Source organism: Diplotaxodon limnothrissa, linkage group LG13 (genome assembly GCF_057381915.1).
Source record: "Diplotaxodon limnothrissa isolate DT_005_m linkage group LG13, D_limnothrissa_male_GT1.1, whole genome shotgun sequence".
Classification (NCBI taxonomy): domain Eukaryota; kingdom Metazoa; phylum Chordata; class Actinopteri; order Cichliformes; family Cichlidae; genus Diplotaxodon; species Diplotaxodon limnothrissa.
This window is the reverse complement of record NC_140608.1, coordinates 18,963,230-18,977,167: the sequence shown is the minus strand read 5'-3', so window position 1 is coordinate 18,977,167 and position 13,938 is coordinate 18,963,230. Positions and strand designations below refer to the sequence as shown.

The 13,938-nt window shown below is 40.1% G+C and overlaps 1 protein-coding gene across 2 annotated transcripts in view; it reads left to right on the top strand.

Moving 5' to 3' along the window:
- Positions 1–13,938, top strand: part of macrod2 (mono-ADP ribosylhydrolase 2) — a 438,355-nt gene that overhangs the window by 316,493 nt on the left and 107,924 nt on the right. For both annotated transcript variants that reach the window (XM_085368817.1, XM_085368818.1), the window contains one exon: positions 9,123–9,153. In XM_085368817.1, the coding sequence (XP_085224943.1) occupies positions 9,123–9,153 (31 nt within the window). The remainder of the gene's footprint in view (positions 1–9,122; positions 9,154–13,938) is intronic.

Genomic DNA, 13,938 nt, shown 5'->3' with positions numbered 1-13,938 from the left:
AGTTTAGCAGGTTAAAACAAATGTGCAGCCATATGTTGTCAACATTTCTTTTATTATGCTTTAAACTTAAATACTGTTTGTTCCTTTGTTCTTACTTTCTGTTACTCATACTCAGGTCAAAGGTTAGGAAAGGAGCCTACCTGCCATTTCCTGACTTCTGTGGACTTGGTGATGTCATGCTTGAGGTCACTGGGCTAAACCAAGCGGAGGCGTTTTCCTTTTGTAGGACTTTTTGTTTACTTTATGGCTTGCGGAACAATTTGTTCCGAGTATTTGTCTTCGTAGGCAGTCATTAAGCTGTGTAAATGAGCAATTGATGGATCAGTGAGTGTTCTCAGATGCTCATGTTGGTTTCTGTGTTTACTGGCTTGAGCGACTGGTACTGGCTAGACTAACTGGGTGTGAATGGGCATCCTTTACAGTCAGTCAAAAATTGCTTGAGATTAGTCTGCCTGCCAACCCCTTTCTTAACGTTCAAGCCAGATTATTGTATGCTTGATATACAGTCATTTCAAATGCATTTTGACTGTAAACTAGTGTAATACCACAAGCTGCTATTTATGAATTTACTGCTCTATGAAGAACGAAGCCACAGCTCTATTCTCCGGCTGTCAATCCGAATCCGAGTCTGTCTTTCTCAGCTTTTCACAGCAGTCTTGATTTCACCCACCACAAGCATGATAATTTAATCAATATCATATGACTTTAAAAAACTGAATATATCCAAGAAGAAGTCTGCCTGCAGCTGTACAGAGGAGGTACAGTGGAGCAGCAGGAATGCATTTTGCTTTTGAGTTTACTTGACATGGTTCTCACCTACACTCATTTGAATTCTGTCAGCCGTGTGCGGGTCATGTACAGGTCAGATTTTCTCACAGATGTGAATTTCTTCCCTTTGTCTTTGCCTCTCTGTTGCTCAGTGGCCAGTGATATAATTTCAGCTAATCCTGAGCAGGAGGCCTCATACATAAATATAAGCCGACGTCTGATTGCATGCACCTTCAGCTCAGATTCACATCATGTTCCCACTTGACACTGACGGGATCATTGTCATGAGTTGACAATTTTTTCTGTGAAAACTCACTATGAAACGAGAAATAAAAGAGAACGGTTTCCTGCTGTATTTTCGCTGCACTGGTTCAGAATACAATATGTATATTTTTAATCTTTGAAGCGTGTCAACTTATAGAGTGTAGCTGTAAATGTTTTAAAGTTGTTTTATAGTTATTAGTGCATGATCAGATTGTATTAAAAAACACTTTCTTTGTGTACCTTTGCACTGTAGGCTTCAGGGTAAACTGTGCTCGATCAACCATACAAGCTGGTCATGGATCAATGAATCAAGAAGCCATCAGTTCGGCATCTCTGTGTATTTGCCTCACCGCTCTGCACCGTCCAAAGGCTGAAGCATTTACACCTTTTTTCTGCCCAGCCATCTCAGCACTGTCATTGTTTGGCTGACAGACACGCTGCAGCCTGCCTTTCTTCCCCTGTAACAACTTTCTAAGCCCACTTTTCCTCGTGTCTGGAGTAAACACGGCTTGAGCAAATAAGCTACAGATTTCTTTTATAGTAACAGTGAGAAGGGATGTGATGAGGATGAGTCATTCTATTGAGCTGAAAATAAAGAATGTACTTTTGTATATATTATAGTATATTATTTTTGTAATATAATTATATCCATATAGGCTGGGGATTCAATAGTAAAATGCAAATATTCAGGGTACTGAAGTATATCTGAAGTAAACTTTAAAATGATAGCCGCTGTCAGTGATTCCACTTTTTGATTATTTGCTCCTTTGGACTCACATTTGCACAAAAAAATAGATGGATCTGGATTTGAAGAAAAAACATTGTGATAACTACTCTTCTAAAGGTCTATATTTTCATTTCTGTTTTTGTTAAATGTTACCTACTATTTCTTAAGGATAGAAAATGCTTTGTGGCAGCACAATTTTGTATTTATTGCTGGCAGGACCTTCAAGGAGGAAAGAGATGTTCTGTTCTGTTTGTAATAATACGAATGCTCTACCTGAAGGCTGATTCATGGCATTTCTTCGCAGACACCGTAACAATTTGTGATCACGCAAACACGTCAAATGTCCACACAGCAGGAACATTTTATGTTCCGAGTTTCATTATCCCCACCCTTACAGCTGCTCATCAGAGGAGCTGGAATTGCCATAGTCACTCCTGGATTTTGCACACGTGCTTTCCATCAGTGGCACCTAAAAGTGAGCGTGCCGTTCCTGAAACTCTGTGCACTTTCTGTGCACTCTACCTGGGAAGTGAAATAATCCCTTGAGTAGCAAAGATCCATCCTGGCTCGCGAGTAATTCCCTATACAGCCAATGATGCTGAGACCTTAATGGACAGATGTAATTGTGATAATAGTTGTATTTGATCTTGGCACATATGAAAACTGAGGTGGGACTCGGGCCATTAGGTGCCAGGTTTCCTAGCCTCTGCATTTCTCCATCCTCCATTTAGCATAATGACACAGAGTATTGACTGTGGTATTATGCAGAATAAAAGGGTGTTAATGTGTCATATTTAAATATCCTGATCTGTAACTGTGGCATGTTCCTTTCTGCAGTAGCAGGTAGCCAATTTGTGAAACTGAAAAACCAGGCATGACCTACATGCTTAAAGAATTACAGCAGTTTTTGATGCCCTGATGTAAGCCCACACTGTGGCATCACTGGTGAATAATAACATACTTGTGGTCACATTTGCGCAAGATCTCCCCATGCTGCTGTGATTTATAAGCATACCTTCCATCTGCAAACAGGCTAGGAGGCTCCTACCTACTGGGGCACCACCCCGGGTCCAGTGCTATTTACTCAGCCAGCCGAGACGAGGTGCTCCCCCGGCAGGATCCTGCGGTCACTGTGCCCATGCATGCTTTTCTCTCCATTAACCTGTCTGCTCGTGGCTACTGTGAAGTGCCTGCAGCAGGTACAGTAACGCAACAGCATTTTGCCACAGGTTGAACTATCTTTATTGTGCCATTTCCTGCTGTTTAACAAATGATAAAAAGCTGCAGGCCATCAAACTTAGCGGTAACAGTGACTAAGTTTTATGAGCTCTATATTTGGTAAACTCTAGTCACAATATGCACTCAATAAATCATGCATTAATAAGCTTTGTTGTGTCAGTTTTAAAATGAAAATGCAGTCTCTGTAAACATGCAGATATTTGTCAGTGCGTTTGAGTTATACGTAACACCAAAGGTCCAAATAAATAATTTTTTTTCTTGAAAACATTGCACACTTTATTCATTCTGTGCTGTATCTAATGCATTTTGAACCAAATAAGTGTGTAGAAATACTGAGAGGAAAGGTGCTCCACTTTAAAGTGATGTGATAGATTAGGGAGGAGCCCTGGCAACAGAGTAATTTCCCTGGTGACCAATTTCTGAACACTCTGAGCAAAGAAAATCAGCAACAAGCCTACATGTCAGCTATAGCCCCATACCAGGGTGCAGGCGTACACGCTGACTCATTTCTAATGAGCAGCCAGAGATAGAAATAATAACCTAAACAACAAATCATAGGTCATGACTGCAAATATAGTGCTGACGGCCTTAATTAACATTAGACCTTATTCAGTGTAAGCAGATATAAAAGTATGTATGCAAAAATGTCGTCAATGGTGGCCCAGGGTTGATGGGGAAAGAAGATGAGAAGTGGGTTATGCTTTACTATTCTTACATTGCTGCACTCTCTGGTTTGCCTCCGAAAACTACTGTAGCAACTTTGTTGCATTTAGTGTGATTTTGGCTTAAATTCCGCTCGTCATTTCTTTTCTGTCTTTAAAAGCACTACTGCTATATGTGATACTATAGAGTATTATGTGCAGAAGCATTTTGAGGTTGTTCTTAAAGAGTTTATATAAAATCTATGAAATATCTTTGGTTAGTGAAAAATAAAAGTAAACTGGTTTTAAATATTACACTGCACGCTTACTGCCTGATAGATCCATATAAAGTAGATTGAGCTTCAGCATGATTTTTGCTGACAAAGTCTTATAATGTGCATTAACAATGACATCATCACAGTATCGACCTTTCTCTTTATGTAACTCGGTTCCCGCTGTTGCACCTTCATATGGACGCTTAGTGTTTCCTGCTGCTCAGCGTGCTCTTCCTTATCTCTTCTACCGTTCTCCGAAATATTTTCAATCCAAAACTGCATAGGCATGGTAAAGCTACCATTATCATCTGTCTCACTGCAAAAATTGCACTACAGTAGCAAAGAGCGATCAATTTAGTGTAACTAGATGAATTTTTATGGACGTGATGCTGATGGCTATTTAAGGTATTTTGCTTGATCGCCAGGTTGTCCTGTGCTCTCTAAATTTGAGTGTTTATGGTAAAGCACTCTTTAACATTGTAACATGTTCAAAATGACTAATTCACAGAATGAGTAGAATACAGATATAATGAAATCTGTTTTGTCATTGATTTAAATGTTCAGGTTTTTGTTTGTTTGTTTGTTTGTTTGTGTTGACAAATGACAGATTTGCATTTAATTCATTTGACAGAAAATGGTTGCTTGAAATTTAAGTACTTCAACTGCTGGTCACTCCTCTTAGCATCCTCTGTCACCTGGTTTTGAAATGCATTGCCTTCTTAAATTAATGTATATTACCATCTAAAAACATTAATTAAATTATCACCTTATGAAATAAGGTGGCTTGTATCAACTGCATCTGGTGGTTGAAAATTCATCACAACCTAAATTAAGTTTGATCAAGAACATGAGCAGCAGCTCATGTCAGGAGCTCTTCGTGTCATTGCCAATGTAATGCAGTTGTAAAAAGACAAGCCCTTCATTTTGCAGAACCATTTCTCTGTGTCCTTCAGAGGGGTGCTTAAAAATGAAACCTAACTAAAGTTTGAATGTTGTAACATTCAAACTAGAAGTCACTTTTTCGAGAATGCCAATGTTCACATTTTGAACAGAGAGGACAGATGGTTTGAAAGAGGGGTGAAAGAAGCCATCTATGTTCACTGTGAACGACCATCTTTGAACAGGGATGGTGGCTTACGACACCAAGTGTCTGCCATCTATAATCCAGTTTTGAGATCCCTTCCCAAATGCCTTAACACCCACTCACATCCTGGGCCATTTGACCTCAGTAAATCACATGATAGGGTGGGGCTAGGTTTCACAGTGAGCTGAAACTTTGGCTGATTGTGACCCACACTCGTTTTCACACCTTGGCTTGTGTGATTAAGTAGAGGATCAATAGGGGGTCCATGACCCTCTTGGGGACACTCCCATAGGGCTCAAAATCTGGGACTCTCCACCAGTTGCTCTTAGAACTGAAGAAGCTTCTCAGGTGAGAAGTGAAACGTCTTCAAGAAACCTAAAGAAGTCCAGACGCTCCTTAGACTACGATGACCTGGATGACTGAGAACGTTCACAGACATGTTGTAGCATTTCATTTTCATCTAAGGTTCTCGCCATAATCATCACTCTGCATTAATTTGACTGAATATGTTACTAAAGCAGATTAAATCTGTATACTAGTTCTTCCATTGTTTCCCTATATATTAGGTTAAAAATTGAGCTCATTTTATGATAAATAGGTTGTGTCATTGTTTTGCAAAGGGTCTTTTCTGGGCACTGGCTGCAGTGTTTCGAGGTACAATATTTGGCAGATATTTTGAATGTTTATCTCTCCATGTCATCCTCGAGATCCTTGAGAATCTGAGAAAACACTCCGGCTGCATGCTTGGGGTCATTGTCGAGCTACTGATTGATTTTTGGACCAATTAGGCAACTCCCTGACGTTGCTGAGTGATGAATATGAATCTAACCCTCGTAAAGTGCTTAAAATCTTTCCACATTACTGTGTACTACTTTTCCCTCTTGCAATCAAATGCCCTTCAAACAAATAAATGAATGTGTCACAGTGGTGTCACATTTTGACAGCATCCCATTAAGTGATTACCTGGTGCAATTTCACACCAGCGTGATCAATAGTCCTTTAATGGATCAGCCAAGGAACTAATAAAAAGGATTTTAATTGATTACGCTGATAGGCCGTCACTCCCACAGCCTGTTATATGTTAAAGGTGCAATCAGAGCAGAAGTTCAACGTCAGGTGACTGACACTTTGGCCTTTAAGCTGAGAGAGGATAACGAGGCTTCTGGCTCAGGATCACCTTGGCTGACTGACAGGAAGTAACTTTCCTTATTATGATAGTCCTTCATATCGTTTTCTTCTGCTGGGGTAATTTAGATTCCAGCTTCAATAGACTATTGCCTATATGTAAAAGTGTCATCAATTTTTATAATTGAGATACTCTGATTTTCCGTGCCTCTAATGAGTCAGTCTATTATAAGTAATCCTATTTGCACGCAGTAATTCTTTGAAATATTGTTTGTTGTGTTAGGATATACGTGACAGTTTTGCACTTTTAATCTCAGTGTGCCTCTGCGCGTGCCACGGTCTGAGCCTGGCACAGGGCTAAAAACGGCGATGCTTTTCCACGCTTCATCATCTGTGGTTTGTGTCAGACCCAGACAGTCATCTGGAAAGGTCAAAGCATCAGTAAAAGATTTAAATCAGCCCACAGAAGAAAGATTTACCTTGACAGGCGGAACCTGAAAACTGGTAAATAAGAATGCAAACAGAGTCTTTCCTCTTAAACCAAACCAAGGAAAAACAGACCATTGCATTTCAAAGCTAGAGTCACAGGTTGTGATGCTTTGAAGTAACAAAAAAAAATTTTGAATATCTTTTTTGTCCTTGTAATTAACTATTTGCTTTCTTAATGCTATACGTTGAAACGGCTCGAAGATGAATGCGTTGATTAATGCATTTGTATAATCACTCTATGAGGAGACATGTATGGTTCGTTCTCTTTCAGATCTATTAATCGTGTTTTCATTTCTAAAACGAAGCGATCTTGGCACAGCTAATAGAAACAGCCTGTTTCTAAATGCAACTTGACAGGGTCAGTGTGAGAAAAGCAAACTGTTGGGCTTAGTTTTGGCACTGAGAGAACTTGACGTACAGGTGTTATTCTTTGATTAATCTCTGTGCTGTTCTGTTGTTCTATATTCATCCAGCTTTATAAGCTGCTAGAGGAAACATTTTCCTTTTTTTTCTTCATTTGTCATCTTATTATATTAATGTTGTAGCCACGCCTTTTGATGAATGCAAGAACTAAAGCACGTATTCAGCTTGTTTTGAGGACAAATGGGACCTTTGAAAAAAATTCTTTCTCTTTAGTGTTTATTAATATACTTAAAAAGATGAATGTGAAATAGGGGAGCTTATAGCAAGGCCTATGTATCATAATATATTAGCTCACAGAAGTAAAGAGTAATGAAACTATTTTCAGCTATAAAGCCATGCTTGAATAATATGTCTGCTGCAAAGTGCTGCAAAGCCAGAACTATTACAAGGTGGTTACTTTTTATAATCTTTTTGGAAAAGACGTCCATAAATAAATATGTGTTAGTTTTGGCTCTTTGGGTCATGAAGATAATTCTATTTATCCTTCTTCTCATTCTCCACATGTCTCTTTTGTTTGGTGTATGTGCTTTCCTGCAGTTTGGTGGCTGCTATATTATTGATTTGTACTATTGATCCAAATGTGGCAGCGATTACTGGGATTTTGTGTTTAGCTTTATCATCATGCACTAAAAAACCTCCTGCTGGGATGCCCTTGTTGCTACTTTAACACAACTGAGTCACTGCTGGCAGTTTGTATTTTTACTCACAATAAAGTTTGTTTGTCTGCGAGTCACAGACTGTGTATTGACATCAAAGACACTTAAACCTTAGACACTAAAAGTAAGTGACAGACAAGGTCGATCTCATTTGGATAGTCATGATTAATAAGATGTGAAATCCACTATTCCATAATGAGCTATACTGGCCATCAAGTATACATATAATACATGCATTATAATGCAGTGATTGGTATAACAGTCAAAGATGGAACTTAAAAAACATAAAATATGTGTGTAAAGAGGGATGTTTGATAAGCTTTTATTTGGATGCTAACAAAAAGTATACTGTGTATCTATGCAGTTCTGTGGAAAATTAAGTATATCCTTAATCTTCTGTAGGAATAAAGTGGGTAAATAGCAGCAATGTGCTTTGGTAGTTTGCTGGTCTGGAGCATTCAGGTGTCTGTTAACACAATCTTCCCAGGACTGGTCGTCCTAGCAGATTCATCCCAAGGTCAGGCTGTGCAGTGCATCTAAGACTCTACAGTCCCCAGATAGCATGTTAAATATTAAAGTTCATGACAGAACAATTACAAAAAAGCTGAAGAAGTATGGTTTGTTTGGCAGGGTTGTCAGGAGGAGGGTTGTCTTTTCTCTAAAAAGAGCATTGCAGTATGATGAGGAAAATGTGGAGCTGTTGGTCATAATGCACAACATCATTTCTGGCCCAACATATCAGCACAAACACATCATACCAACGGTCAAGCACAATGATGGAGGGGTGATGATTTGGGCTTATTCTGCAGCCACAGGATTTTGGACTCTTGTGGTCTTTGAGTCAGCCATGAACTCTGGACACCAACGTTTTCACACGTGAGGATAATTATCCAACAGTTAAAGCTTGGCCAGTATTCAAAGTGTCATCCAAAGCCCAGCAACAACAGAATGGCTGATAAAGAAAAGAATCAGGGTATTGTAATGGGCCAGTCAATGCCCAAACAAATTATTGAATCTTGTTTTGTACTGTAGTTTTTCCCAGGACTTCACAGAGTCCTGTGAAAATGTTCTTTTTCACTTCAGTATTTGTATTTATGCATCTTGCATTGAAGCTGGAATATGGTTTACGACACACTTCTGCATCGTCACTGCAGGGAATTCGTCAAATGTTAGTGGAAATTGCTGCTCCTGGGAATAAACAAGTGAAGCAGTCGCGGTAAATGGCAATCATACAAGTGTACAGTAGATGCCTGACAATAGTTACAGTTTAACGCAGATGGGTGCAGTCATGCAACATTTTATTTCAGTAGATGACGTTTGAATTCCTCTGCTACAAAATTAAACGTTTGGCTTCAAAGAGGAATTACTTTTGTCTTAATTTGTGTGATCATGCTGATTGTTTTCTCCATCTCTCTCTCTCTCTTTGCGCAGGCCTTCCCATGTATATCCACAGGCATCTACGGTAAGCTCAGTCTCCCTTCTTTTATTTCTGTTTTTATCCATTTGCTTTGTTCTTTCAGTGCAACTCAATGATAACAAGCTGCTCATATTCCCCAGTTTGTGGCTGAATATTTTAAAATGATGCACATAGGGCGGAGGTTACTTAGATATAAATACTAAATATACCAACAAGTTCACCTTAAACCATGTTGCACAAAGGCAGGACGTAGAAGAATACTGAATACTGCTTATGCACCCTCATGAGATCAAGCCAAATAAGCTGCAAGGCATTGCTGGCAGAGAGCTGATGTGCTCATTACACTTAAAGTCACACTGAAAAGAAACCAGACTTGTTGATATGAACAGAATTTTTGAGTTTTGAAGATAAAAAAAAGTTAAATGCAAGAAAACATGTTGATTCTTTGACTCTTTTGATCATTTAAATTGCCTGTTTTTACCCCACACCGTACACTGTACAGTTTATGAATTTGCATACAGCTCCAATACTTGCAGTAGGTGCCAAATGTGTAAGGATTAATTAACATGCTAATTTCTGTTGTTTGCAACTGACTATTAGCAGCAATGTAGTTCCACATAAGCAGCCACAACTGCTCTGTAAAGTTATGCGTAATTGCAGATACCTACAGTATTCTGCCAATTTAAAAAAATGCCAGTGCGAGGCAACAACTGATAAATGATTCTGGGTCTATACTTCTTTAGGCAGGGATCTCATGAGAGTCGATAAGTGCCTCTGATCATTTCACAAGACGAGGTGCTGCCAATTTTACAAACACTGTTTCCTCAAGATATGTGCATGCACTGTTCGCGCTCTCAATAGGCATACAACACAGCATTTATTATGTCCACGTGCCGAGTGTAATGCGAATTCAAAAGTGACATATTGAACTCAGAAAGCAAAACTAACAAAAGTTTCAAAAGCCCTCGAAACCTTCTTCTGAAAACAGCAAAGAAAACCAGATAATTAAAATGTATGACACCAAAGGGTGGATAGTTCCTTTCACATTCCTCGGTAATTCAGATCATTTTAGATGATACTTGTTTTTTGTCCATTTTACGTCGGGGAGTTATATTTCCGGTGCTTTCTGTACTATTCTTCATGTGGTTGACCTCGCTCAGATTTATTATATACACCTATGCAGCTGTTGTTGTTCTAATAAAGCTACATAAAAGCTACCTAATTTACTAAACCTACTGCAGCTTACTTCCACAGCTGTTTCACTGTGTGAATTTAATTTAAAAGGATTTTTTAAACAACATCATTGGTGTAGATAAGCACAGACACATCTGAGCTATTTGAGTGTGCTATTAAGACCTGATGCTGGTTTTTTATTTAAAATGCAGACATTTGAAGCCGTATCTCAAACTGTAAGCGAAGCATCAACAGCCACTGACTGGATTTAATTAAAAGCTAGGGACTGGACTGTAGTGCACATGTGAGTCGGTGCAACTATCCGGTCACAGCTCATAAAGAAAATGATGAAATGTTGATAATCAGTGACAGTTGAGCACCTTATTTGTGATTTGCTGTGCATTTCAGCGGCACATGTCTCTACAGTGCTAGAGTATTTGCCATAACTTGCAAACAGAGTGCATTCAGCTGGTAAAACACACCCTGAAAATCATCTGTGCAGACGCTTGAGAGGTGCATTCAGCTGTGATTATACTCAGGCGGTTCTGACTCGTTTCCAGTTGACATGCCAGAGATTTGTGCTGCCGTTTCATGTCCTGAACAAACATGTCACATGTGATGTGAAGACACAGATCAAACCGGATGAGCTAATTTTCACGACTATGGTTGGAAACTGTTTCTGTATGAAAAATGACAGTTTGGTTATTGATTAAACCTGTTAGTTATTGATGTAGTCCTAGTCCGTTAGTGAAAGCACAGAAGCCTCTACCTTTCCATATTTCTTTGGTTTTTTTTAAACGTCTAATGAAAAACAAAGTAATTAAGTTTTAGTCTGAGTTTTGTGTTTTGATTTCCAACTGTAGACAGTATGCAAAAATAAAATGATTCATCTACAGCCCCTGGGGAACATTAAAAAAAAGCCTCTGCCCACATGCTGGGTACCTTACATCTGTTTGTTTTTCTCTCCAACCAAAGCCATTACTCCTCTGCCTTTATCAAACCTGGACTATAACTAACTGCCAGCTGTTGCACTCTGAAATACTACACGCAAAGTACTGATTATAGAGCCTGATAAACTTTGGCAGTGCTCATTAAACTAGCTGAAACTGCCCGGCATAGATAAAAGATAGTCCGAGTGGCGAGCTATCCTGACACGCGCTATTGCATATGTGTGTTAATAAAGACCAGTCTTTAGTAAAGCGTGCTCATAAATCACAAGACGTTTAATTATGCTCTTGATAGAACACTTCCCATTTGGGATTTTGAATAAATTCCCCCTGTCACTTTTTTGCAGTTCACACACACACACATCTTTTCTGCGATGTTATGTTTCGTTCCACCTGCCGATGCACACATCTCACAGGGGCTTCTTCTTTTTTTAGTCCACTCTCCTTCCTCTTCCTGCAAAATATATGTTATCCGCTTAAACACGAGTGTCTGACTTCTCGTGACGTAACAAATTACATAACAAGCTGAATTCAAGAAGTATAGTGAAGTGCATCAGCTAATGGTTATATACAGTGTTTTGTGTTATAAGCAAAAATATGGAGTAGAGTAGCTGTAGTGGCACAAAGGTAGTGCAAATACATGCAGGGGAGAGAGTGGAGTGGGGGTCATTGTTTGTACTGCGCGCCGCTGACGAGGGCACCACTTATTGCCATTCACTGTGCTACTGTGTGCTGCACTGCCAGTGGGAGCCTGTCATACCACACCACCAGGAGCCCCCTCGCATCAAAAGGATGGTCTGTGCAGAGCCAAGCATGCAGTGGAGTGGGAGGGGGGGATTAAACAGCCTGTTTAATAAATAAACAGCTTAGCGCATCCATAACTAGATCTCCACAGAACAACAGCTGATTAAGACTAAAGATCTTCACACAGCAGAGGGCAAATAGAGGAGGGACTTTCAAAGGAAGTACAGTATAGATAGCACAGAGCTGTGTTGTTGTTCTCCGAGTCCTCTGCGTGCCCCCTGAGTACTGCCATATTCTGAAAGGGCCTCTGCTCTCTTGTCAGGAGTTCTGACATTTTCTGTGCATTTTAGATAACCTTTAAGGTCAGCTTCCATTTTAGCAATATAAACAAAAGCTCTTTAGCGTGGAAGTCACATCTCCCCGATCCCGATGTTTGCCTGTGATTTTTTTCTAAAAAAAGAAATCTCTTTCTGTCTCTGTTGAATGTGCATCATTTTGAGTATGCGTTCACGGTCATGCAGGTACTATGCTTATGTACACGTGCTTGACCTATTTCTGCACTTGAACTGGAGCAAGAAAACAAATTCTGTGCCCCAAACATCGTGACACAGAGGAATCAGGAACAAGTTATCCAAGGCCATTGTGGTGAGACAAACAGATTTGTCAGGGAAAGTTAATGCTAATTGACACCCTCTCTCACGCCTCCATATTCCCGAAGACTCAGTCACCACTGACAGATGATGGCAGAACAGGGAGGTTGGGTGTAGTAGAGGTGTGCAGGGGGTACCTCAGACGCTTGGAAAGAAAAATGAGAGATCACACTGCGCTGACAGTCCAATCCCTCAGTCCGGCCCATTAGCCACAACAGAATTTCTGCACCGATAGTGTGTCGGAGGTACCACCCATAAACAAACTGGTGCCCTCCGTGGGCCACGAGGTCACCCAGCATGATAGAGGTTATTAAGTGCTGCTTCTGTTTGCACATCAATCACAGCCGTGCGACCTGGGTTTAAATGGATTATTCCTTCCACGGAGGAGACACCTCTCAACGTCTCACAGGATCAGTGCCAAGAGTCCAACTACCTCGACTTAGAGAGGTCATTTTCTCTTTTGCAATCCTTTTGTTTTCTGTCCTTCTTCCTATGCATCCTCTTGTCTCTAGTTCTCCCTGACAAGTCTGTCTTATTAGCCATACAAGGAAAATCATATGAAAAAACAACTATTTTCAGATGCATTTTAGACTTTTGCACCTTGTGCAGATCAGGTCTTAGGCAGTGCTGAAAAAGCACTTTTCAACAACCCCATAATGAGGCATGCAGTTTATAAGCAAGGACACGTATATTACTTCTGCTGTTTGCTGGATAAGAAGCCATTGCACGCATGTATTTATAACGCTATCAAAAGAATCAGAGGCGCTTGATGTGGCAAAGCTGCTTCTCTTCTTTGGACAAATATCTTCCTGTTTACTGCTAACCCCTCACCTCTGGCTCATCTGTCTCTGTAACTGATCCGAGATTTGTTGACAAAGGACTTTTAGCACTGACTGGTGGCTGTGGGAGATATGTGGATGTAATCCACCAAAGCTCTACTGGTATGTCCACACTGCCATCCCGCTGTACCCTCCAGATCAAAGGTGTCAAGCAGCTAAGATTTTTTTTCTCTAACCAGCATCATGGTCTGGCTCTCTTTATCCCTGTCTAGGATTAGGAGGGCTGGAGACATTCATGCACCTTATCTTTAAACAGTGATTGCTTGCTGCTAGCTTGCCAGAAATGGCCCAGGCAGGTTTCCCCCTTCTCTCAAAATACATGAAGCCTAATCTAGCTGGGTTTTTGGTATTTCAAGGCACATACAGTAGGAGCAATATGTTGTATCAGTGGGCAGCAGAGTGTGTGCTCAAAGAAAGCAAGATCTCCGTGGCCCAATGTGCATTTGTTCTCAGCACTTTTCACAGATGATAAGCCAA